The sequence below is a fragment of the Crassostrea angulata genome, chromosome 7 (assembly GCF_025612915.1).
Source record: "Crassostrea angulata isolate pt1a10 chromosome 7, ASM2561291v2, whole genome shotgun sequence".
NCBI classification, from domain to species: Eukaryota; Metazoa; Mollusca; class Bivalvia; order Ostreida; family Ostreidae; genus Magallana; species Magallana angulata.
The window spans coordinates 16,046,400-16,074,008 of NC_069117.1; the positions used below are offsets into that span (position 1 = coordinate 16,046,400).

At 32.9% G+C, this 27,609-nt stretch overlaps 1 protein-coding gene across 13 annotated transcripts in view; it reads left to right on the plus strand.

The window, feature by feature from the left end:
* LOC128157132 (probable phosphorylase b kinase regulatory subunit alpha) overlaps nucleotides 1–27,609 on the plus strand; it is a 58,161-nt gene extending 30,552 nt beyond the window's left edge. Inside the window, exons 12-36 of one of the 13 annotated variants that reach the window (XM_052819534.1) lie at nucleotides 1,874–1,981; nucleotides 2,381–2,459; nucleotides 2,698–2,832; nucleotides 3,206–3,315; nucleotides 3,519–3,669; nucleotides 11,215–11,290; nucleotides 11,380–11,459; nucleotides 12,023–12,196; nucleotides 12,511–12,531; nucleotides 14,504–14,548; nucleotides 16,627–16,686; nucleotides 18,175–18,415; nucleotides 18,759–18,834; nucleotides 18,985–19,062; nucleotides 19,265–19,341; nucleotides 19,530–19,608; nucleotides 19,895–20,024; nucleotides 20,631–20,729; nucleotides 21,486–21,515; nucleotides 22,129–22,167; nucleotides 23,822–23,925; nucleotides 25,067–25,231; nucleotides 25,450–25,503; nucleotides 25,975–26,181; nucleotides 26,583–27,609. In XM_052819534.1, the coding sequence (XP_052675494.1) occupies nucleotides 1,874–1,981; nucleotides 2,381–2,459; nucleotides 2,698–2,832; nucleotides 3,206–3,315; nucleotides 3,519–3,669; nucleotides 11,215–11,290; nucleotides 11,380–11,459; nucleotides 12,023–12,196; nucleotides 12,511–12,531; nucleotides 14,504–14,548; nucleotides 16,627–16,686; nucleotides 18,175–18,415; nucleotides 18,759–18,834; nucleotides 18,985–19,062; nucleotides 19,265–19,341; nucleotides 19,530–19,608; nucleotides 19,895–20,024; nucleotides 20,631–20,729; nucleotides 21,486–21,515; nucleotides 22,129–22,167; nucleotides 23,822–23,925; nucleotides 25,067–25,231; nucleotides 25,450–25,503; nucleotides 25,975–26,181; nucleotides 26,583–26,759 (2,595 nt within the window). In that variant the 3' untranslated portion in view covers nucleotides 26,760–27,609. Of the gene's footprint in view, nucleotides 1–1,873; nucleotides 1,982–2,380; nucleotides 2,460–2,697; nucleotides 2,833–3,205; nucleotides 3,316–3,518; nucleotides 3,670–4,504; nucleotides 4,650–5,396; nucleotides 5,542–6,913; nucleotides 7,059–11,214; nucleotides 11,291–11,379; nucleotides 11,460–12,022; nucleotides 12,197–12,510; nucleotides 12,532–14,503; nucleotides 14,549–16,626; nucleotides 16,687–18,174; nucleotides 18,416–18,758; nucleotides 18,835–18,984; nucleotides 19,063–19,264; nucleotides 19,342–19,529; nucleotides 19,609–19,894; nucleotides 20,025–20,630; nucleotides 20,730–21,485; nucleotides 21,516–21,737; nucleotides 21,786–22,128; nucleotides 22,168–23,821; nucleotides 23,926–25,066; nucleotides 25,232–25,449; nucleotides 25,504–25,974; nucleotides 26,182–26,582 lie in introns of all 13 variants that reach the window. The other 12 variants (XM_052819530.1, XM_052819532.1, XM_052819531.1 and 9 more) reach the window with 12 other exon arrangements.

Below are 27,609 nucleotides of genomic sequence, written 5' to 3' on the forward strand. Positions count from 1 at the left end.
AATACAATTCATTCTATCGGTAATTCGGCATTATATTTTGCGTAATGGTATATTAATGCAATAGGTTTTGTTGAGATGCTCGGCATTTTCTCGAGTTTATTCAGTTTAAATAGAGTTTGATATCGCTGTCGGAAATATGTAGGTATATACATGTATATATATATATGATTCATTTCGAAAAAATAAATTGTGTTCTTTATTTGTTATAGTGCATGTTTCTTGTGTTTTATATAATTGTTTACAATTTCTATTTACTAACCATATTTGAGTGTTAAGCTTCGAATTATAAGCAAGATACAGAGATTTGCTCACAATTCTATGTTTGTACACAGATCTTAAAAACTAAAGATTAAAAAACTAAAAAAAATTTCAATATTTATTAAGAAAACTTTCAAAGTCTCTTCTTCCAGAAACCAACTTTAACAACTAATTGCATTGTAAACTTAACCTTTTTTAGCTCACCTGAGCCAAAGTCTTCTCAAAAACTATTAGGCCAGGAAAGCTCAAATTTGAGTGGATGCATCCTCAGATAGTGTAGATTCAAGTTTGTTCAAATCATGGTTCCCGGGGGTAGGGTGGGGCCACAATAGGGGGATCATGTTTTACATAAGAATATATAGAGAAAATCTTTAAAAATCTTCTCAAAAACTATTAGGCCAGAAAAGTTCAAATTGAAATGAAAGCATCCTCAGGTAGTGTAGATTCAAGTTTGTTCAAATCATGATCCCCGGGGGTAGGGTGGGGCCACAATTGGGAGATCAAGTTTTACATAGGAATATATTGAGAAAATCTTTTAAAAATCTTCTTCTCAAAAATATTTGGCCAAGAAATCTCAAATTGGCATGTAACCATCCTTAGGAAGTGTAGATTCAAGTTTGTTCAAATCATGGTCCCTGGGGGTAGGGCGGGGTCACAATGGGGGTTGAATTTTTATAGATAGAGAAAATCTTTAAAAGTCTTCCTCTCAAAATTATTAGGCCAGGAAAGCCCAAATTTGAGTGGAAGCATCCCCAGATCGTATAGATTCAAGTTTGTTTAAATAATAGTCCAGGGGTAGGGTGAGGCCACAATTGGGGATGAATTTTTACTTAGGAATATATAGAGAAAATCTTTAAAAATCTTCTTTTTAAAGAATTTTTGGCCAGAAAGGGTTTAAACTTGTGTAGAGGCATCCTCGGGTAGTGTAAATTCAAGTTTGCAAAATCACAGTCCCTAGTGGTAGGGTGGGACCGTGATGGCGGTTTGAATTTTTACATAGGAATATGAAGAGAAAATCTTTAAAACTATTCTGGGAAAGTGTTCGGTTCAAAACTCAGTACTTAGTGTGAAAGCAAAGGTTATGCAGATTTAAGTCTGATGAAACCATGATTCCCTAGAGAAAAATGGGGCCATGAAATGGGGGGAGGGGGGGGGGGGTATATAGGAATAGAGACAAATCTTCTTACAGGTACAACAACAAAAGGGGCTTGGTATTTACCAAAAAATAAGAGGTTGATAAAAATTGGCAGATTTTCAATTTTTTTTAGCAAGATCTACTGTACTCAGTTGTCAAGATATTTTGATACTGTAATGCTAATTTGATCAGAATTAAGGCAATTGTTGCTCAGGTGAGCGATGTGGCCCCTGGGCCTCTTGTTTAAAAATAAGAGAGTTACAGAAAATGTATAAAATATGTAAGACAAGGCTGCTTTTATTGTAGAGAATAATTATGTTTCTTTTCTGACCTCATGTCAATGTTAATATGTGTGAATGTTTCTTGTTTATTGCTGTGCATATTTTGTAAGCAATATGACAGAATCTATGATATCTTAATCTGTGATCTAAAGAATGAGTTTAATGGATATTTTTACAACTTTCCCTCATTTCTGTGTAGGTTGAGCAAGAATACAAAACCCCAAACAGTCAGAAGAGAGAAGCAATAGGAAGACTTCCTCACCGCTGGGGACAGTCCCTATACATTATCAGTAAACTGGTCCAAGAGGTCAGTGAAACTGTTCAATCAAAGACGTTCTCCTCATTTGCTGTCACAATGCACTGCACTTGAATCAAGGACTATGATCATTAACTAAGAAAAGACCATCAAGTCTATATTTTTGGTTTATTTGAGTCATAAATTTTGAGCCATTTGTTTGATATTTTAGCATATAAACACTGCATAATTTCATTTAATTATTGAGTTACAAGTATTTCAAAAATTACATCTTTTTAGAATTTTAAGTGAAGTCTATTCTCATGTTGTGGTATTGAGGCATTTGGTATGATATGCCTACAAAGGCACATCTTTGACAGTATGACATTCTAAAAATGAACAAATTGGTTTGTACCATAATTGTAGTCTCAATAAATTTCACAATGTAAGTTGTGTTTATATCAATTTCAGGGCTTCCTTTCTCCTGGGGAACTGGATCCTCTCAATCGTCGCTTGGTCTCAGAACCAAAACCAGACATAGTTGTTCAAGGTCCATTTTCTTTTTTACTGAAGTTATAGAACTTGCACTAAATTTGCAATACTGTTGATATTCTGTTATAAGGATTTTGTGCATATCTACAAAATACATTGTATACTGGGCTGATGAATGCTTGCATACAATTTCACAACAGATTGTTCAACTTAAACCCTAACTTTGATATTAAGATACACAACTATAAATTCATGTGTATACAGTGAATTAAATATGTATTGAACTGGCTTTACAGTTGTGATTTTGGCTGAGGATAATTTTATCCAGTCCAAGCTGTGGGAACATGGCATCAAGGTCCAGACAATGGAGGAGGTTCGGCCACTACAGGTGTTCCCCGCAAGTGTGCTCACACAGATCTACTCCTTACTGGGTGAGTCAGCCCAATCTCATATCATAAAAAACAGTGTTATACAAGGGCCACTGCAATCCACAAGAAAAAAATATATCTCAAGTTTTCTTTTATAATGTCCCCTTACATGCTAGCGAGTTCTGATAATTTGTCAAGCATTTGAAATGGGGAATGGGGGCTTAGATGGATGCATACATATATAGTCATTTTTATATGGAGTTCAAAATTGCTTAAAAAGGACAACTGTGAATCATTGACTGTACAACAAGTGCATGTATCAAGCCCATTAAACTTTTCATTGTGATTGAAAATAAGCAGATGTTGATTGACTTCAAAATTTCCTGATCTGTTCTCTGTTCAGTGTAAGACCCAATTAATCATATTGTTGAAATAGGGAGAAACAAGAAAATGGGATTGACTGGCCGCCCAAAGAATGAAATAGGTCTTCTGGCAACCAGCAAGCTGTACACTTACCGGGATCAGATCTTGGCTTTTATACCTCAGGTAGGTTTATATTGTGTCTGATTATATTGAACCATGATTTCCACAGTTTGTCAATATATTTATTTATAAACATTTCTTAAAGTCATGATATGATTATCATAGCATGAAATCTTAGTGCAATACAAATGATCATCTGCTGACATACATATACGTTGGAAGCATTATTAATAGACAAAAGAAAAATAGCAAGCCTCTTTTTGCAGACGGCAGATGAGCATCAGTTTTATCTCCCCAAAGACACTCTATTAAAGCTGGACATGTTTGCCAATGACGTGGGTTTCCTGTCGTCCTACTGGGGATCCCTGGGACGACCTCTGCTTATTTTTCCAGTGTCCACCAACCTTAATTATCTAGGTCTCAATGTTTGATTAATTGATTTCTTTGCAGAATGAAGCTTGTTTTTACAGCATTTTTGGGATGATCTTTTAAAAAATATTTAACAGCATCTTGAATGTATTTCCTTAACAGGTTATCCTAAATTCTGCACATATTTTATTACATACCTTTCCTATTTTTCGGAAGCAAGTTTTACAGAATGGACTTTTTTGAGAATGTCTATCTTATGGACTGACAATTGAATCTTAACTTGGCAGGGCATCCAGTTGAAGAAGTGATGACATGGGATTTTATTTGTACATTTTCTTTATGAATCTTTTTCATTTTGTAGAGAATCGATCATAATGGAATTTAGCTAAAGTAGATTAGAGTTATTTGTGGTTGTAGGACTTTAAAAAAATATACACATGAATGAAAATATTATTCTAAAAGAAATGAATGTTAAAAGCACTAGTATCTTTAAAAAAGTATGCATACATTTACTTGTGTTCTTGAAAATATCAATGCTAGAAAATGAATGGATTAAAACTACAAGATACTGTAATTATGTACCAGTATCCAATGACCTTTTGTTCTAAGATTTGTATTGTTGCAAATGTTGCATTTAAAATGTCATCACATTATGATTAATAGGCATTTTGATAATTATGATTTACATATTAGACCACATCAAATTTATTTTGACAGTGCTTTTATAAATATCAGTAAAAACTTTTTTGCAGATTGAAAGATTTTGAGCACCACACGGTTTCCTCAAAACACCATTTTCTATTAACAAATATTGCTATGAATTTTTCCTATCCACCAATAGTTTTCTTTTTATACAGTTTCATTAATTTTTTTCCATACTTAGTTTGTGGACATGAGCAATTATTACCTCCCCTTGGACATAGACTTTGCATTGTTTACTTTCAATCTGGAATTGGAATATCTGTCCAAAACCTGGAGAATGATGGGGCGTCCCACTGTCACCTGTCAAGTCACTCATACGATGCTAGGTTTGGCTCTAAGGACTTGTTCAGTATAAACACCTGCTAGAATCTGCTAGGTTGAGATTCACCTTTAACCTTTGTTTTGCAATCTGTTACTATAGTCCTAGATGTGTAGCTGTGTTGTGTCGCATGCTGATGGATGCAGGTACTGGTACAGTTTACAGAGCTTCCTTTCATTCTACGTGACCAAAAATTGCAATTTCATTACAAATGTAAAATGTTCCATTTTAAATCTACAAGTCATAACGTCTTGTAGTATCTGCCTAGAAGTTGAAATTTTAAAAATTAGAAAATGATCAACATCCCTTTATTTATTGACTTTCCCATTGTACCACTCATTAGACAAGCTCCAGTTATGCTATGTTCATGTAAAGCCCATGAAAGATTTTTCTCCAAGAGATCGAATGTTTTTTGTTTTAGTATTTTAACATCACCTTTGTACATTTGTATATACATGTTTTGGTATTCTACTACTAAACCCGTTCGACAGAGTATAACCCAGCTGTTATACAGAAAGACACATTTGTGTTGATTATGTAAATCTGGTACTCACTTTGAGATTTATGTTGATTTGTTTAGGATCATGACTTTGTTCTAATAAATTCAGAGCCACTTTAAACCTCCTAGAATCTCTCAAGGTGATGAAGCCAGATTTACATAATGTTACCAACAAACTACTAACTTAATTAGCACACTTACCTGTCAGTTTTGATGTTTTACTCATTTCTGTTGAATTGATGTGTATCCTTTCAGTATGTTGACCCTCACCAGTTCTATCAAGCTTTTGACTACAACTTTATCATAGACAAATTTAAGAATGATGTGGGTTATTTCACGGGTAATTGGAGGAGCCTGGGTCGACCTGTCTACATTTATTCCATCACAAAAGCTGTGTTAGGTGCGGTTAGTTTGAACACTTTTCTGCATTCCAGAGAATATATACATAGTAGTGTACTTTGTGTATGTGGGTGTAGATTCCTCTAGCAATGGGATCCAATCTAGTTTTTAAAAAATACTGAACAGATAATGTACAAATTTATTGCCGAATCATTGCGCTACTCTTCAGCATCAAACTCAGCAATTGCTTGGCATTGAACTAAATATCATGCCATCAAGGTAAAAAAAAAAGCAAAAATCTGCATTAGATTGGATCATGAATAACATTTTTCATGTTGATATTGTAAGATCTGATTTTAAATTAATGAGACTGCTTCTAAGCAAGCAAGCAACTTATGATATGCTGTTTGGCATTTGCTTCCAGAATAGTGTTTTGGCATGTGTAGTGCAATTTATGAATTATAATTTAGAAAATGTACCAAAGTGTGTCAATATGAATGAAAATACCAGCATTATAAGCATGAATTCTCACAGCTCTTTGAGCAAATGCCAAAAAATCAACAATTAATTGTGCTTGAATTTTTTTAATTATTTTTGTTTATTATATGTTCAGAGTAATAACTATGTTGTCTTTGGTTGTTGTCTGTGGAGTTGATGTGATGATAAAGTCCCTCTATGTGCATACATACAGTTACAGTTATATAGTCCTGGTACTAACAAACCCCTGTAGATCAGCTGATAAGTCAGTCAGAGCTAGAGTAGATATATTGGTGTCGGGTGGCATTAATAACCTTTTTTTTTATAATAATTAATGATTAACCTTAGTTTTTAAAAGTTAATAGATATCCCTAGTTTGGTCAGAAAAGCCCAGATATTCTGTCTTTATTTCAAGGAAGAAATGTATAGGTTAGGTAAAGTTATGTTATGAAATTTGTTCATGTTTGTTCAGTGAATTTTGCAAGATTTCATTTCTTTTTTGAGTTTTAAGCTTTAGATGTAAATGGAAGTTGGTTAAAAGAAAATTATGTATCGGAAATGCCAATTTATATACTGGTACACATGTACTAATGTAATTTACATCCATTATTAGGTTTGCCATATTTGTGCATCTGTAGAGAGTATGAGATAGTCTACACTAGTGCTAACTGTATCATTACTGATCTGTATACAAATTTTATATATCAACATCTAAACTCATAAATAACCAACTAGAAAGTAACACATGTACATGTATTAATAGATCACAATCTTCATACTCATCATACATTGTATATAGCACTGGGTAAAAAAAATAAGGCCTTAATTATTGCTTTCCAGAGATTATCGTGTGGAGAAACTGCAGAAAAGCTGTTATTTTTTCATACAACTAAACGGAATGGATGCAAATCTGGTTGCATTCTTTCTGACTTGCTTAGATATTTGTTTATTTGTAGTTCATGGATGGCCGACAATTCTACTTCCAACAAGACCTTAAATTATTATTTGACATACTCCGTAGTGAGATCTCATATCTCAAAAACAGTTGGATTGGAGTAGGGCGCCCAACGGTCACCATCTCAATCAGTAGCTCAGTGCTCGGTAGGTGGATCCAACATTTCAGTGGTTCATCACAAAAAAACAAAAAAATACATGTACTAGGTAATTACACTAGTGTCAAAAATGCAAGGAAGTTTTCATGGGGAATCATAAAAATATTTTTTGCACATTTACGTAAAATAAAAGTTTTGTTAAAAAGAGAGTTTTTTTTAGTTAGTATGACTATGAAAACAGTAATAAGTGATACCTAGATAAATATCGATATAGCTTATCAAGTGATAGTGTTTATCACATTCTCTTTAATGATAACTACTGGTATTTGACTGACTGTAGATAGAGCATCATCCATTTTGATGTTTAATATGAAATAGCCTATAAGATTTATATAATAGATAGATAAAATTCTTGAAATATAGCAGTAAATATGGTGATTCCTTGGTTTAAAAAAAAAAATTTAAAACCCCCCAAATTTTCCCCTAAAATAACGATTAAGACAAAGTGTACTGGTAAATCAGAGTGCACTATTGATAGAGTCAAACTCGAGAACTAAAAATCACAATCGGCTAAGCATTCATTAGTACATGTATTGAACATTAAATCTAATTCTTTCAGTAGCAAGGGCAGACTAAATGAAGTATAGGATTTTTTTTTGATGAATGTTGAGATTTTTACAATCTGATTACCCGGTTCATTGCTTTAGGCTACATGTATTGTACTCAAAGTGCTGTATTACCATTTACAAAAGTCACGCAATATTATATTACATGTAATACCACTACATGTAATATGCATGTGCTAATACCTGAACTGAGCTATAATTGGAGATATTTATTTAAATGTTTAATAAAAGAAGTATTGACATTGATGTATACTAGTGAAGTTTTGAGAACAGAAATGTACCCTCCTTGCAGCAATTTAATTGTACTTGTGTGATAACCCTTCCAACGTACAGTATAAATATGTAGTAATCAAGAACTGTTTAGGTTACCCAGTGTGCATGTTTTGTGGGCTACTTGCCAATAATAAACTATGTATAGAACAGCATCAAATAATCAGACATTCATAACAGAAAATATAGAATCACTTGGTGTTTCCCTCAAGATTTGTGCTTTTTACTGTACGTCAGAAATGTCCTATTGGTAAATTCATCGACATAACCAGTTATAGCTTGTGTTCAGCGTAGACTTATTATACCTATATATATTCCCTTTTCATGTATAAAAGCATGCACGTAGATGATGCACACATATATATATGTATACATTTATATATAGTACATGTACTAGTAATTGTTTCTGCACAAACATACTTCAAGATCTGTGTGATAAACAGTAATGGAAGTTGATGCACATGGGTATGTACAAAACTTATTTGTTGTATTCAGTCTGGAAATGCACAGCCTGGTACATGTATATAAAGGACATCAAAAGTTCTTGCCATAAAGGGCTGATCTGATTTATTGATTCAGGTATACAGGTCTGTTATCAGCATAACTTAATTAAAGGAGTCTCTCTCCCTCTCTCTCTCCAGTACTTGTACTAGAAATTGTTTTGTGTACTCATACTAGCATTAACAGTTTTAAATAATAGAGCAGTTGTTATTTATAGAAGATGGACGGTGAAGTAGATTCATCCAATATTTTCTATAAAAATAGAAAAAATACATAGTTCTGATTTTTCCTAAGCGGGGGGGGGGGGGGGGGGGGGGGCATCAATTGTGAGCTTGCTCACAGTACCTCTAGTTAACTCTATTGTAACTCTATCTAGTTTTGACATTAATAAATTTGATTTTGACTGCCTCTTAATGTTCTGTGGAGCAGACTGAATGTCTCAAGTGTTTATCACTGTGAGCTGTACCTGTACCTGATATACAGTGACTTGTAATTGGGAATAAAGAGTCAGATAATACAAAAAAATATTCATTATATTAATTAAGTTAATTAAAGCTGCTTGATCTGATAAAAAATCTAGCCATCACAGTACTGAATAATGTTTTTATACAAATACTGTACATTCCATTGAAAGTTATACACTTTACCATATTACATCTGAAGGTTATTGTCTCTTTTCAAAGATAGAAATAATGAATTTATTAAAAAAATACATGTACTTTTATTTGTTTTACCATAAATAAAAGTGCATTTGTTGTGAAGAGGAAACATCATCCATTTGGCATCATATCCTCTGATTGCATAGATCAAATTCCTTTGAAATTATATGCATATATAATGAACAATATTATACACTCTTTTCCAGCTTAATAATAGCAATACCTGATCAGTCTCAACATCCAAATGAATCATTATAAGTTAGGGGAAAACATCTGTAACAGTTTGAATTTTGTTTTAAAACCCATTTTGGTGATCATTTTTGTTTATGGACATAGTGCATAATTGGTAGGAAAAACTACTGTATTGCTTGCATGTATATTTATACATTTTTGAAATAAAAAAAACCCCTTTAATTAGCAGCATTCATAAAATATGGTGTCCAATTATATCAAGCAGCTTTAATTTAATTTAAAATGTAGTTATATACAAATCATCTTTGTTAAAAAATTTATGTTCTTTTCTTTCACAATTTCTAGAAACATATACATGTACAACTATATAAACACATTTACTGGTAGCTATTTTCGCCTGCTTTAAAATGTGAGAATTCTTTCTTCCTTTTGTTGATTATATGTTTAGTCAGGTAGTATGTTCATACTAAAAACTGCCCAAAAGTCAGTAGTTTGTCCAATGTGTTAAGCAATATCCCTCTTACCAGTCTTATCTTTATGCTACATAATGATAGATGTTAGCATTCAAGTAAAACCTCAGTGGTAGTGAGCATTCAAGTCATTTATTTATAAAGATGTAACATCTAAAGAAATCTTTTGTTGATTTAACAGTTGAACTAAAATCTAAAATAATCATTCAAGTCAACCATGTACATGTATTATATAAAGTATATATATTCAAGTAAACCCTTTGTGTTTATTTACAAGAGAATTTAAGTGAGCCTTCAAGTAGGGATTCAAGTAAAATTTGTGATGATGCAATATAACAGAAGTATAGATCAATATTCAAGAAAACCTGAAGAGGTAATACTAAAGAGATGCCTTTATGTAAACCCCCTGTGATTATTGAAAATAGAAGTACTTGGCATGAAAGTAACATTAATTTTACTTATCGATAAATCACCCTGTCAGTTGTGCAGTGATCTATCTATGTCATATCATGGTATTTATATATTACATCATGGTATTGAATTTAAGAATAGTTTTAATTCTAAGTCTAAAACTTATGGTTAAATGAAGTAAAACAAATTGCACTGCAGTCTCTATAAATAATTTAATTTCTTGAAAGTTTTTCAACTCATAACTTATGAAGTTATATATATATGCTTCTAAATTTTAACTCTCTGATGCATATTGAGTTTGTAAACTTTCATACTGAACAAGCTTGCTGAAATACTGAGAAATACTTTCATCAATCTAATTGAAATAAGTACATTTTTAAATTTGCTCCTTTATGATACACTGTACAAAATATTGAAAACAATAATTTGTATGAGGCCACCTCAGAATCTGGTTGGCTAAATTTTGTATGCCTATAAATGTACCAGGTATATAATTCATACCCAAAACGTTCATTCTGTTAGGTGACCCCCTACAGGATGATGTCAGATCTTGTAAAATGTATCATAGAGAAGTGGATTTACAAGACTTATTTTGATTGGATTGTACTTTCACTAATGAAATACGGGTACCAATTAAGATATTTCCATGGATAATGAAATGCATGGGTATATTTTATGTCTTGAAATTATTTTCTTACCCGGTATATGAATGCAGACAATGGGCTTTTTAGCTTGACTCACTTGCAATTTTGTCATGCCTTTTTTTATGATTGGTTTATAAATAAGAAAATGTAATGGCACATTCAGCTACACTCACCGTTAATGTTACATGTACAAAGCTTTTTAGCCATTGTATATAAATGAATTGGTAATTGTCGGTAAATATGCATTTTAAGTGAATTACCATATAATTGCTGGTATCTTTTTTAAAATAAATTATTAGAAGTTATGACCAAAAATAATAAAGAAGTCCAATTATTAAAGATAATGTAAAGAAAGTTCATTTGAAAAATTGAAATGCATCGAAATAAATTTTTTCTCTGATTTCTTTGTTTACATGTTCATTTACATTTTAGATGTGGGACATAATCCACCTGGAGCACTGATTGGTACCATCAAAAAATTACAGAGCGGCTACATTGCTGGCACAAGGCATGTTTAAATCGATGAAAATTGTCAACAAACCCACCAGCTGTAATTGACCAATGAAAGTATTGTACAATATTTGTTTTATTTGACAGAGTGCATTTGGGAAATTTGGCTGACTTTGTGACAACGTCCTGTATTACAAAGCTAAGCTTTCTACGAGATCCATCTCACAGTATGTTAACTTTGCATGCATATAGACTAGACTTGATATTGCAGGGTTTGAGTAAAAGTGCTGTGTAATTTTTGGTTCTGAATTTAGAGTTAATTTTTCCTTTATACATGCCAGTTTCCTTCTTTTTTGAAGCATTGTCAATATGTAAAACAATCTTGACCATCATGAGTAAAACCACCAGATTTGATAGTCTTTTTGTATTGGAAATGGAATGATGAGACTCGGGGTTTATATTTGTCCATCTTGTCAGTTTTTTTGGTAAATTGTGACTGATAAAAAATCTAGAGTTACAAATGTGTACAGTAAAGTATGTAACCAAAAACACAGTTATAATTTACACTTTCATTAGGATGAGTTTCAATCTCATTGAGTTTATATTGTATTATAAAAACATTGGATATACAGCTGCAAATCAGCATTGCTTGTCCATGGGTTTGGCTATAACTGTTGTTTTAATTTACCGGTAGTTTTGAAGCCAAAAGTTAAACTGACACTGTAAGTTAAAAATTAAGGAATTATTTTTCATCCAATCTTCTGATATTTATAGAATTGCTTTGTTGTAGGTGAGGAGGTGAAGCACTTTGTAGGGGATATCTTCAACAGAATCCCAGACACCAGACCCCGTCTGTTATCGTCTAGTCGAATCAAAACACGCCCAAGATCTCACTCCAAATCCTCAGTCCACGGCATTGTCCGGAGATCCAGGTCAATCCAGGTGGATCCAGCCCAGGCCAAAGGTATAGTCACCCTCATCATGCTTCTGGGTGTAACTGTTAAAATTAGAAGTCTTTTTTTTTTTTTTATCATTGGTATGCAGATTTTCAAATGTTATGTTATCCCTCGCTTTTATTATGTTAAGATTAGAAACCAATTTTTAAGGTGTTAGGTTTTGAAGATTCTAGTGTTTGTGTTTAATTTTGTAGGGTAGAGGTTGTTTTATTGCTTAAATTTTAGTAATTTCGGAGAAGCTATGGAAATTTAGAAGTTCTGGTTATATGATAGTTGAATGATTTGTTTTTTTGTGTCCTGATGTTTAAACTTTGCCCTTTAGAGAGAGTTCCATCACCGCCTTGTAAGTTTGAACTGTACCTTGTGAATGCCTTTATGTCAGTCAGACAGCATCATTACATGGGCTCAAAGTGAAACAAACAGTTTTCATTTATATTATATGAAGGTTGAAAGGGGGTGTTTAGTGCTTTGGAAGTAACCTAGCATTTATTGTCAGCTAAGCAAGATAAATTTTTCAAGATATAAATACATGAAGCTGTATTGTTTCCCTTCGAGTCCAACTTATCCTACCTGTGAAGTCAGAACAACAGCTAAAACACAGAAGGATAGACAATTGTAATGTCTGGATTATTATTTGCTAGTATGGTTATTTCACAATTTTTTGCAGGAGGTGAAAATCAGTGTTTAGATAATTCTCTTTTAACTTATTCTCTCTTCACATTTTAGATCTAGTTTAAAAATCCTGACAATTTGCAATTTGAGATTAAACATGGCTGTCATGTGTGTGTTTTTTTTTTAAATTTAAATTATTTCAAAATTGAGTAAAAATTTTGAAAAAAAAATACATAAATTTTTTTTTCATATGATTTTATTCAGTATTTGGCATGATCAATAACCCATTAGACCAAGGCATTAGATATTTAGTATGTTATTTTAAATAACCCAGGAGTAACAGAAAAATGTACCTTTTTATTGCATGGTTGTATTCCATACAATAACTATATCAATCTAAACTGAATTGTATGTGTGCTTTCAAGTTATATATCAAGTACTTAAATGTATATATTTTGTTTTGTGTTATTGTGTTGTTTGTGTTGTCCTATCAATATGTAATATGTATGCCTAGGTTACCATTATAAATGTGGACATTTTTGTGTGTAAACTGTTCAAAACAAAGTAAAAACATTGGGCCACACCAATATAATTTCTTTTTCATCAGACATCCAAGGAAAAATAGTATGAGTGGGCGAGCGATTAAATAATTAAAGTATTTTTTTTTAGGCATGATTTTTAGGCAGTACATAAATTTGTGCGGACGGTTATATTTTTTCTGCTTTCTGATTTTGGACTAAAACTATCTAAAATACGACAAAAAGAGTGGAAATAGAACAGAAAACAGCGCATAATTTCTTAGATGTGGGAAATTAATAATAATATTATTTGTACAGTTTTATTTAAATACAAGCATGTGGGGTCAAACGAAGAAGAAATTATATTGGTGTGGCCTTGGCTATTATATGTATCTCTGTATGTTTGTTTTCTTTGAGAAAAGAAGAATAGTTGGATCTTGTGTAATTAGTTTATTTAATATTAATTTTTAAAAAGCATATTTTTTAAGACATTGTTAAAGATTTTGTCATCAAACTTTAATGAAACAATTAAGTGAGTGCAATTTATCTGTATTTTAAGTTTCTAACCTTAACCTTCTTCATGACATTGACTTCCTAGACCTTGACCTTCTCATGAATTAATTTTATCAGACCTTGACCATCCTTGTGATATTGGCTTCTTCAGACCTTGACCTTTAATTGTCCTGACATTGACCTTGACCTTCCGCATATGATATTGATTTCACTAGACCTTGACATTTCTTATAACATTGAATTCACTATTTCTTATTTTGCATTTAGCTTAGTCTAAAAGATCTGCTAAAGGTATTTCAACAAAATTCAAATGCATTTATGGATATAAATGACATGAAAATTGTTCTGTCATGAAATATAACTGTAAACTCAAACCTGTGCAGAGATACATGGTGTTTTTATGTTGCAATACATAGAGCTATGTACCATTAGGTGGGGCATTCATGAAAATACTTCTAGTTTATGTTGGGAGAGAGATCTATTCTTAATGTGATGAAAATTATATTATGCTGTAGTATATTTCTAGAGTTATCACTATGTATTACATGTTCATAGTAGTGTGTCCAAATTAATGTGTTTACAAACTATACATAGTATTAAACTTTAACTAACCTGGTGTAAGGTTCTCATTGTCGGACTGTGTTATTAATTGTCCTCTGTTTCCTTGTTGAGCTTTACAAGAGTCGCTGAAGAAATTTGAGCGAGGAATAACTGTAGGTAGGTAGGCTGATCAGAGCTTTCTTTCATGCATCATGTATGTCAGCCAATGAATTTTATTCTGTAGAGTTGCTTAATAGTAGGCAGGGCATAGCTCTGCAGTTTATGCATGGATTTACTTTAATGAGAAACTTAACCAGATCACCGTTTGTTTTGTATTTTATTCATATGTGGTTTGCTTGATTTTGTATCCAATCTTACATTCCAAGGGACATTGTTAACTTCACTCCTCCAAATAGATCCCATTTATCCTTGTTGATTTTATATACAAACTCTACAGTAGGACAAACATTACTGATACATCCTTACTAACTTTACGGTAGGACAAAAATTACTGATACATCATTCATGGTTCCTGAATATAGTTGTGATTGTTCATTTTCATTGATAAAGCATTAACCAAACACAGCAAACAATGATGAAAAAAACTGGTACATGTTTTATGAATATGTTTTAATTAAGTTATTTTGCAAACAAATCTTAATATATGTGCATTAGGATATTGAAATTATTTTAAAAATACATGTTATCTGAACATTTGAGTGTTAATACATATAAAACAGTACAGCAATTTTCAAGTTACTTCTCCTTTCAAAAAATGAGAGTTTGAACAATTTTCAACACAGTCAAAGTTTACAGAGTATATGTATATGAGGTAATACCTAAGGAAGCTCTCTGATGATAAGTCACCTTCACAACTTCACTCTGTTGTGTTATGTTCACTTCACTCTTATTGCATAAGGAGTCACTTTTTGGGATGGACTTGCAGGCTTAAAACTCTTCTAGTATACCTGGTATTTCAAATCTTATTGCTGTTTTATATATATGAAAAGATCTGTTTTTATATTTTATATATATTTTTCTGGAATGATTGCAACCATGATTTTTTAGAAATCATTTTTATTGAATCAACCATGTCTTTATAGGTCATAGATTTATACTAGTCTAGTTCACCAATATTCAAGGAAGTCAACAGTATTGTCTTCTTTAAAGTCAAGATCAAAGGATTTTCATGACTTTTAGACAAGCGTGTATTGATTTAAAGCTTTTGATTTAAAAAAAAAAAGGAATCCCCATAACCATGAATACCCAAGAATCAAAGTTACCTCCCTTTGTGACTGGTTGGTAAAAGTCCAACAAAATGAATGTTAATTAGGTGGTCCAAACAAATTTGATGTTGATCAGTCTGCAGGTCCAATGTAAAAATTGTTGGCCCCCATAGTCAGAGGTATATTTAATATAATTAATCAATATTCATCAAATCTTGTCAGAATATTATTGGATAAGCTGAAATGCAATGAGACATGCTTGGCTTGTTCTTTCATACTGTCATATTGTACGTAATGAAAGGTATAAGACAACTGTTGTGGATTTGGAGTTTGGAGCAGTTAATGATTTCAAAGAGAAATGTTTCAGCTTTGGGTCCAAAAACTCATGAGGCCTGCATACTTATACAGTCGATAACTGTATTATATTCACAAGCTATGAATAAACTTTTCATTTTCATGTTTTAAGCATACCTTTATCCCGTTTTGTTTTATTACAAGTTGTACTCTATTTTGTGTTTTAGAAGTGTTTAGTGTGACATTACAGTAACTCCTAATTTGATGTATTTGATTATTTTTTAATGATCTACTAATGTTAATGTCTTTATTTTCCTTAGAAGTGTATTATATACCATTGTATTGTGTAGAACCTAGTATGAAAATTCAAAACTATATCATTTGTATCCCAGTTTTTTTGTATAATTCAAAGGTTTTGAGTTTAATCAGTTCACCCAAGTTCTTTACATTTGAAATTTGATAGTCATTTTGTTTTAACATAAGGTTAAGCAATAAATTTAGTTGATTAATACTGAAACCAATTGGAATTTTTTTGAACTATTTAGACTATAATTATAATCAATTTTTAAGGTCATTTATTGGTAGATTTTTAAACTTAAATTTGGTACAGAGTGAATGGTTAAATCTGAATTATTTTGAATGAACTGGTGATAGTGTGTTTTTAGAGGATTGGTGACAGTTTTATCTGCAGTGTGACATATTTTTTTTTCTCTTTGCTGCTGCATGCTATGACAGACCGTGAACAAAGCGGTGGAGTGCCTATTCCTACAACCAGTGCTCATGGTAGATCTCATGGTATGTCAAACTCTCTCTATCAAACAAAACAGACTAGGAGCATGCTAATTCTATAATATTTTGAAAACTATGTCTTCATCAATTTACTAAAGGCTATATGACTCATGTTATGGGTATACCTTTAGATAAGATTTTGATACCAAACTTGATACAACAGTTATTGCATTGCTTTTAGAAAAAAAATAATTATCAGTAATAAAAATTGAATCTTTGAATGAGGATGGAAAATGTTTGCATGGCACTGAAAAATACTATGTACCGTATATACTCGCCTATAAGTATTGTTCGTCTATAAGTCGGTTGCCATTTTTCAGGTTCATTTACAAGATTTTGCCATTGACCCTCTTATAAGTCGGGTAATTTTTTCTGGATAATCAGTCTACAGATTGTCAATCAAATAAGCCCATTTTATCAAGCATTACTATATTCTAGCTAAAAAAAATATTGGTGTTTGACCCCTCTGTTGTCATTTGTAGATGCAATGCATTTTAAGTGTTGGTGTTAAGACATCTATCCTGGATTAATAACTTTCGATTTTGGACGCCATAATTTTTTTTTATACACTAATGAAAACTTGTCAAAGCTTTAAATATTTTAAATACTATTGAAAATAAAATGATAGTGATTTTGATCCCCTACTGACTGATAAAGATGGTATAGCCCCTTTTAAAAGTGGTGTGTTAGCTTGTGTTGTTTTAGGTAACATGCCACCTACAGCCACCAATATAGCTATTATCACCTCATGCAGGTGTAATTAATTATGAATAATTATAAAACGATCTTTATTTTTTTAAAACAGACCAGCAATTATTCTGGTGTTTAATTTTTAAGTATTAAACAGAAATTGCTGTTCTGTAATCCAACTAGATCGCTTTTAGACGCCATGTTTTTTAAGAGTTTTCTGTAAACAGAGTTATCTTTCTTGAAGTTTGTAACTTACGATTTTGGACGCCATTATATTTTTTAAACACTCAATACAACTTGATTATAACTCAAAAACTATTTTAGATGCTACTGGAAATAAAATGACAGTGATTTTATCCCCTACTGACTGATTAGGGTTGGTAATTAGCCTCTTAAACTCGGTGTTGGCTTGTGTTGTTTTAAGTATAGTTATACCTACAGCTATTATCACCTCAGGCGTAAATAATTGCCTGTTTAAATAAAAAATACTTTAAAAAAACTTTTTCATATTTTTAAGAAATACAGTTGAAACTTTCAATGTATTTATTAATGTGTTTATCTTTTAGTAATTAAAAAATGAACATGTCAAGTATAGGGATCGCAAGTCAAAAGTTGGAAGCAAAATGGCACCCAAAAACGAAGTTTTACTCAGTGGAAAAATTATCTGATTGTATGTCATGCCTATAAGTCGGACCCCTACTTTTCATTCAAATTTCTACTCCCAAAATACCGACTTATAAGCGAGTATATACGGGGTATTGAAGTCTAAAAATTGAATCATTGAATGAGGCTTTACTATGGTAGATGTTGAATTCCCCATACAACGACCGCACTCCCCCAACCTCCACCTGAAGGGAAGCCTCCATCCCCTCCACTACAGCCACCAGTCACCCTGCTCATCCAGTTCCCCACAGCTCTTCCACTTCTTCCACCAGGGAGCCAAGCAGGAGAGCATCATCAATGTGGATGAGCTGGTGGAGCAGTTAAACAATACAGAAGTGTTACACGAACAGGCAGACATCATCCACTACCTGTATCTCCACAAGTAAATCAAACGGAGTTCTCTCTCTCTCTCTCTCTCTCTCTCATTTATACCCACCAGTGCATTTTTTCACTAAAAAATATACAGTTAAAAATATGGTATATTGAACACTGACGTAATTTAGGACACCCAACCACTTAATATATTTTGGTATTTTTAAAATATATCTTGAACTCTTGAATATATATGATATCTATCACTGCACATGTGAAGATATGTATAATTTCATATTTTGATTTAAACCCAGTGTTTTTTTACATGTAATTGCTCATTATGAATATGAAGGTGAATTTCCAAATTTGCATGCACTCATCTGGTTGTTATGAATTTCAATCTTTGATTTCAGAGGTCCTGACTGGGAGATCACTATTGATGGCAAAAAGTGTTACATCAAGGAACTGCTGGTGGAACTATATGAAAAGGTTGGCTTCTTCAATATTCATTGTTGGTCCAAATACATTCAAAAGTAGCTACCTACAAGTACATTTATTTTTGAATAACATTGAAAGTGAATATTATCAGATGATGCAGTGTGTGATTGTATTAGTTGACATGCTCCCTCTCTGATGTAGGCTGGACATTGGAAACACTGGGGACTAGTGAGGCATACAGCAGGATTGTTGAAGAAGAGAGTGGAGGAGTTAGCCCTGGTAGGTCTATACAGAAAGTTCTAATGGAAAACTTTACACACCTTGTGCATGTATAATATCTTGCATATATATAATGAAGCTGTATCAGTTTCTTCATTATTTAATTAAACAAAACAAAAGTTAACTATGAATACCTTTTTCAATATTGATACAAAAATTATTCAGTACCCCAAACTATTCCATCTTGTTGCTGTACTTGTAGGCAGCTACTGATCTCCTGGTTCGACAGAAACAGTTATCTGTGGGTCTCCCACCGGACAGGGAGCGTGTCATCATGAGGTCAGGGCCATTTGTATTTGGACCAACCTTAGTATACATCACATGTTAATAATTGGAAAGCTTCTCTCTACTTCTGATAAAATTAATATTAATTTTATGAATCAATTAGAAAATTGTTTTGTGTATTGGTAGTCGAATTGTAAATTTGGAAATTCAGAGCTCTAGCATTATGGAACTTATCCTTGCAGACCCCTTCCGCCTGATGAATTGGCCAAGATTATTTTTGATGCCTGTGGAGAGGACCTGAGTACAGCATCCCTAACACAGGTAAAATGACATTAACGATTTTAATCTCCATACATACTAATGAAAAAAGGAATGTATTAAATATTGAGTAGGTGCTGTATCTTTTATCTACAAGTGTTCATTGAACAAAAGGATGTACCGGTATTTATATATGTAATACAAATGTAGACATTGAGAGCATAGGGTGAATAATACATTGAATATCATGATAGTGTTAAATGATATGTATGGTTCAAACAAATCTTAAACTTTTGTGTTTGATTTCAATTTCTGTGCTGCATTAGGCTTAATACTTGCTATATTTCAGGAGTTGCTGATCTATCTGGCTATGTTTATCCGGACGGAGCCCAAACTGTTCAATGAGATGTTAAGACTGCGGGTTGGCCTCATCATACAAGTCATGGCCTCCGAGCTGGCGAGAACACTCAAGTGCTCAGGTGTGAACCTGAACTGATTCCGGACACTTGTTATTGCATGGACATTTTACCCATTTTTTCTTTTAAAAAAAAAAAAGATGGACCTCGTTGAGTACAAGTTTTTTTTATCTAAGATGTGAATGGTACCTTCCCTAAGACATAGGCAGTTGAATACCGGAAGCAGTAGACTATATTTGTTTATCATAAGTCATCATTTTATGTAGAAAATGGTCACTGAAATGTTTCTGCCGTTCAGTCAACTGAATGGTAACTGAAGTGTGACTGAATGCTGATGGAAAACTACCTTGTAAGTGACCATTCCTGTACTGGTCAGTCGCAATTCAATGACCACTCAGTTACCATTCAGTCACCAGTAAGTCCCCATTTAGTGACTAGTCAGTCACCATTCAGTTACCATTCAGTCACCAGTCAGTTACCATTCTGTAACTATTCAGTTCAACATTCAGTTACCAGTCAGTCACCATTCAGTTACCATTCAGTCAACATTCAGTTACCAGTCAGTCAACATTCAGTTACCCTTTAGTTACCACTTGGTTACTATTCAGTCCATTAAAAGCTCAGTTTTCATTCTGTGAGCTTGTTTTTTATACTTTCGTTAATTGACAGGTGATGAGGCCTCTGAACATCTTATGAATCTCAGCCCTTTCGAAATGAAGACCCTTTTACATCATATTTTGAGTGGAAAGGAGTTTGTCATCAGCACAGGTATGTTAAGAAGAGATATTCTATTTCAACACACCAAATTCAATGTAATACTATTTTCATTTTAATTCAAAGGTATATTAAACATTGATTTAATGTAATAAATTTTTTTTTTACTGTTTTTTATATCTTATCTATACCCGGTAATTGAGTTACTTTTAACAAGGTACTATCAGTGCTATTAAAGGGCTCTATTTATTGTGCCCATGAAATATTGGAAAGTGGAGCAAAGACTAGAAACTTTCACTTTGAGAAAAATTATGAAAAATGATGTTCAAAGATTTGTTCATTATGTTTTGTTTATCAACATGTTACTGTAAGATACAAATGTATACTGAAACAATTAGACAAACTAGTCTGGGTTTTTTTCTCCAAAAAACTGCATACTGATTGTAACCTTAAATTGAGGGTCACTGGGGAATGCCATTGCAGTAGAGATTTTATGAAGGAAATGGTTCTTATTGATGTCAAATATAATATTAATAATTTACTTGTCTTTAAGGTCATGCATTCATAAAAAAAAAATTTCCACATGGAACTTAATTTTAGCTGCAGGAGAAAAGAATGAGCTCTTGATTATTTTAATGCTTTTCGAGCAGTAGAGATATAATGATACATTTTCTAAAAAAAAGTCTTGGATAAAATTGGTACATGTAAATAAACTCATGTCTATCAGATGGATGAAAAATGAATATGTCAAAGCTAATATAATAAATTGTTATCAAAAACAAATATTATAAGTTCACAACTTTTTATTAGGAAATATACAACAAACTCAACATACTCAAGGTATATCTTTTTCAATGTCTCAGCTTTGTTAAAGTTAGACAAAAAGTTTATAATGCTTACTTCACTTAAGTTGATATTCACAGGATTCTTAATTTCTTGCAGAAGAATTCATCAGTGTGTTTTTCATTTATGCCATTTTTGTACTAATTTTACATGAGAGTAACTTTATGAAAAGAGCATGGCTTTTTGACGGCTTTCTAAACGCTTGATATTCTGCTTTAGGCTACATCCATACTTGTGTTCCTGGTCCCGCGGGGGACCTGCGTGGTGGTGAGTGTGTGTGCCCCCCCTCTCTGACTGTGACACTGCCCTCAGTCACAGGCCGTCCCTCCCTGATTAGATTACATGTAGTACTTACTAATCTTCCTCTTCTCATAACCCATGTATGGTATATAAAAGTTAAAGAAATTACGTCAACAAGTTGAAAAGCAGCTGCAGTTAATGAAAAATGTTTGACATAAATCATGAATTGTTGTTAGGTGATAGAAACTACATTGTTCATGTATGGTACATGTGTGAGATGGAGTTTTTGCCATAAATATTATACACATAGTGTAAAGTTCTGTGTGTAAACAGTAACATATGTTAACAGTTCTGCATTTATCTATCATAGTTGGGGTCTCCAGATGGACGACAGATTCAGAGACTGATGGTAATTAACTAGTGCTCACTATTAAAGTACTCACTGGTTAACCCTGTGTGTGAAATGAGTGTGCTGTCCATTATATATAGTGCTTTCTAGACTAGCCTTTAGGGAGAATACTTACATTACCAAATGTTTTGGTTCAATACATGTTGTCCTAACTTATTCATATCCATAACTAAAAAAATATGGTAAAAACATTTGATTTACAGGGTGGAACATGTAATAATCATCTATACCTAAGTGCCTACTGCTTGTCTGCTTCAAGTTAGTGATAATTTATGATTAAAACAAATGTATGTGCCTATGTATTATGATACTTGTTTTTAAAACAGGCCAGTACATGAAAAGGGTTCCATATGAAAAATGTTGTATGTTACACAATGTGCTTTCTTTTTTTCAAATTGTATGCAACTGAATCCATTATAGAATATACCAGTACATGTACCGTAATTACAAAACCAACCCTTTCCCAGTTTTTCTTAAGAAATATAACAATTATAGATAAGAATAACATTGGAACTAGCAACCTTCCTTCTTGCACTATTTCTTGTTTCTATGTTCTTCACACTTGGGGCCCTTTGCCATCCTAATTCTAGTAAATAGTTTGACATTATAAGATGTAAAATTAGTGTGTTTGACCAGAGGTATGTTCAGCAGAGCAGTTACGCTAGGGCTTGCCAAAATTTGTGTTGTAGATAAATAGGAATTCGGCAAACGCTCATGGGCACCCACTGTACTTTACACACCTCTGGCATTAGTGATGGCTAGTTGTGGAATTCTCGTGTGGGATTAATGTGTCATTATTTATGATAACTTGAAGGTGTCTGCAGATTTACTCAGTTAAATGTAAAGCATATTTGTATTTTTTGTTACCCTCCCTTTTATTGACCTATGATGAAATTAATTGAGCTGATATTTGTCAACAAGTTTCATAACACTAATTTAATGTGAAATGTATAATCTGTCGATGTGGTTGTTAATGCTTATTTTTAGTGCTTTTACTTGTTACAGTCGCAGAATTTCACATTTAGTTTACATTTTTATCTCCAACCCAGGATACCCCTTTTTGAAATATAAAACTCTAAATGTGTAACATGTAATTTTGGTGGTTTGATATTTTAATTTTGTTAAGTTCCTAATGGTACAAACTGTATGTCAGAAATGGGTTGGAGATGAAATTATTTTTAGTGTCATTAAAAAATTTAATCTTTTTGTAGTACAGAAAGCAGTTTTGTGAAAATTGTCATTATGTTTGGTTTAAGTGATAATTAATGTACTTAATTTCTACAAGTACATGTTTATATTTATATTACACAAGAGATTGGCAGTGAAATTGGTCAGAAATTCTCTGGAGATTTTTTTTTAATGGCTGTGTGATACAGTACAGTGCAGTCAAGTTTTTGACCGAAAAAAAATAATAGCAAGAGATGAATAACTAAGATTATGTATTTTACTTACAGTACTATATTTAATTATGAAGTTTTAAAGAAAACTCTGATGATCCCCCTTCCAATATAGGCCTATTGTATTAAATGAAATGGTACTAGTAATACCTGTTCTTGCTTAAACTTCACAATTACCAGTAATAATTGGTAAGAATGGAAGTTATGCAACAAGATGACAGACTTTGACCACTGTTGTTATGTTTTGATTTTATTAGAACACACTAATGTAGAGGATGAGTGCAGGTTATCAGTGTCCACAAAGAAGGTGGGAGAGGAGGCCACAGAGTTTGCCAGACTCAGTCGAAAACCACATGCCAAGGTTTCTACCATTACTTAATGTCTTGATCAGTAATTATTATCATGTTAATTAACATTGAAAAGTTTCACTTACACCAGTGCCTAAGTCTAGGACCCAAGGGTGTTTCACTAGTGTTGTTACACTAGTGTAACTGTTGAGGATGTAAGGACTAGGTAGTATGGATGTGTGTTTCAGAAACGTGTCTTGGTTGTTCGTTTTGTACTGTGTGTGTGTCCATTTTAAATGAATGCATTGTTCTGCTGGAATCTGGGCTTAGCATATGCAGAATAGATTTTCTCCAGGATTTTACCTTTTGGCATTTATTACACTCTTTGGGGAATAAGTTTGATTTTCTGATCCAATAGTTTTGGTGCATGGATATTTATGTCACCATGGTTACCTATTTTACCACTGCATGGAGTGTTTCATGTGAATATTATTTTATTTGTTATTCAGTTTTTTAACCCAAAATTAAGAATGAAAACCAGACCCAATTTCCCTAGCTTCAAGTAATGCACTACTTTTTCATTGATTAATTTTTGAACTGTTTCTTTCACCCCAAAGAGAAAAATTCCAATATGTCACAGAGCCAGAGTTTGATTTTGGATGACAGAAACTTGTCAATGGTGAGTCGTGTGGCACTGTTGTCTATGTCTTGCATGGATTCTCTCTCCTCCTGTAACTGTGTTCTCTTAATTACTATCAATGTGAAATGACTAGATAAATTTGAGATTTAGAATCAATGTTTGGAGCCATACCATTGCACTGATGGATTAGATATATAGTCTCTTAGGTGTTAGTGGCAATACTTTGTTTAGCGAAGGTTCATGTTTTATGGGAATAGCTTTGTCCTTGCATGTAAGGAGTTGTATTGATTGGTATACCTATGTAGAATTCTCCCTCAAGACAGATTTACGAGTTCCAAAAGGTTATTTGTCCAGGTACTAGGCATGTTATAGCATAGTCTGTGTCATATTATTTCACCAGGATCTTTCAATAGCTTCAAGGTAAGGAAAATTAGTATGTTGATCTAAGCTGGTTCAATAGTATGATTTTCCTGTTGTTACTGATTTCAGGGATTAGGGTATTGAATATTTCAACCATTTTTGAAAAGTTATTGTTTTATGTCTCAGTATTTAGATTTACAAGTGTTGATGTTTAGATACAGAAGAGTATCCATCACATTGACCCAAATGACCTTGAGAAGGATGACGAGGGGGTGGAATCTGACCGCCAGGGTCAGTGGCTGAGGAGACGGCGTCTAGACGGGGCCCTGAACCGCGTTCCTGTGGGGTTCTATCCCAGGGTCTGGAAGGTCCTCAAAATGGTAACTAATAGAGATTATATATAGTAAAATGAAATAAGTTAGAGTAAACACTATTTAATTTATTCCATGGTCCTGTATAATAACCATATATTTACACAAACATACATTTGAATTTATTTTCAAGTTTTGTATGATTTCCAATATCTTTCATGACATCATCATGATGTTGATACAAAATAATGTACATGTATTAACTAATCATATTTAACATTGTTCAGTGCCATGGTCTTGTCATCGAAGGACAGCACTTACCACACAGTCTAACCAGGGAGGTGAGTCATTGACATCCCAAACAATTATCAATATCCTATGATATCTTTGATATCCAATGATATCAATGACATCCCATACTATCATTGGTATCAGATATTATAATTTGTATGCTATACTATCATCCAATGCTATCGATATCCCATGATATCATTGATATCCCATGATATCATTGATATCCCATACTGTCATTGACATTCCATACTATCATTGAAATCCCATGCTATCATCAACATCTCATACTATCATGGACGTCCAATGCTATCATCAACATCCCATGATATCATTGATATCCCATGCCATCATTGACATTCCATACAATCATCGATATCATATGCTATCATCAACATCCCATACTATCATTGATATTCCACACTATCATTGATATACCAGGCTATTATTGATCTCATAGCATGTCTTGATTAGCAGCCTTATTTGAGGTCTCTATTTTTACTCTATGTTTTTGTCAATAGATGACCCCTGGGGAGTTTAAGTTTGCTCTACATGTGGAGATGGTGTTGAACAGGATCCCTCAGCCAGAGTACAGACAGCTGATGGTGGAGGCCCTGATGGTCCTCACTCTGCTGACAGAGAACGACAACAGTAAACTCTCCTTCTCCACTCTCATATATGTGGACAAGATTGTACAGACAGCCAATGCAATTTATCTCAAGGATCAAGTGAGTCTTGTCACATGTTCAAAATTGAAAGGGCTAACTCTGCTTGATATGTAGGAAGTTTTCAGACAGGGGTCATATAAACAAATTATTTTCAAAGTTTTTAAAGATATGCCATTTTTATTTCATCCATTTTGAAACAAAAGAGAAAAAAATACAGGTAAACATGTTATTGCAGGAATGTAAGGAGAAAATAAACATCAATAGATACATGTATTTCCATAGCAAGATTGAAAATTCCAAATAAAAATATGTAATCATGGGTAAAGCACTTAAATTTAAATAAAATATACAACATCATTTGAATTACCTTTTGAATCATTATCATCAGTATATGCACTGTTAATTTCCTTGTATCATCAAATTGTTTAAAAATTGATGGGTACAATTTTCATCTATTACAGAAAATCCCAAGTGATGTAATGGAGCATTCTAAGGGAGCAGCTGGAATCAGCCTCCATTTTTATGACACTGCACCAAGTGGTCGGTTTGGGACAATGTCTTACCTGTGCAGAGCTCTGGCCACCATCTTGCCCATCCCTGTAGACAAGGATGCCAACGTGGACTGTGCAGTATCCTAAGGCATTAAAGTGATATGGGATGTCCAAGTGTTCACCTTACCTTTTTTCTAGACTTTAAAAAGAATTCCTTCCCTGGAGTTTGAAGTTTTTTATTCCATTAAAACATGGAATATAAATATGTAATACAAACCACATGACACAAATCCATGCTTTAATTGTTGGAGTATTCTGAATATGACATTGTTATATTGTATGCAAATACAAGAATGATTATGTATAATAGTTATTGGTCATTATTAGACCATAAGAGTTTTTGGCTTGTATATGTGTACCAGGCAGATTGCCATTTATGAACAATGTACATCTCAATCCAAATAGGAATGTTCTGTAGAAACCTTGAATATGAATAATTTTTAGCAATGTTATGAAGACTGTGATTTTTAATTGTAGTGCCATTACGCTACCCTGCATTAGTGTAGGAATTTGCAATATAGTACTTTGTACTTGCAAGTTTGCAAACAGAGGCATATTTGCTAATCTGCTTGCTAAAAAACTAGTTTTGACCATACTATACACAGGTAACTGTGGCTTTTATGCATTGTGTAAATCGAACATAAAGATAGAACAGACCAGGTTTCTAACTGTTCTTACTGAATAACTTTTTTATGAAACCATTTACAATTTAACTTATTTTTAAAGCATCTATAGTTAAAAAAAAAACTTTTCTAAAGAAAACCATTTGTGACTGTGATGGAAAAGTCACGGTTCTCATGTTACAGATACATTTTGTATGTATACATGTATAGTGTTGCTTTATGATGGAATAATACATAATAGTGTATTTCCATTTTTATTTTTTGTGATATTAAATCTGCTTTATATCAATAAAGGTTTGTTGATACAGTTTTAA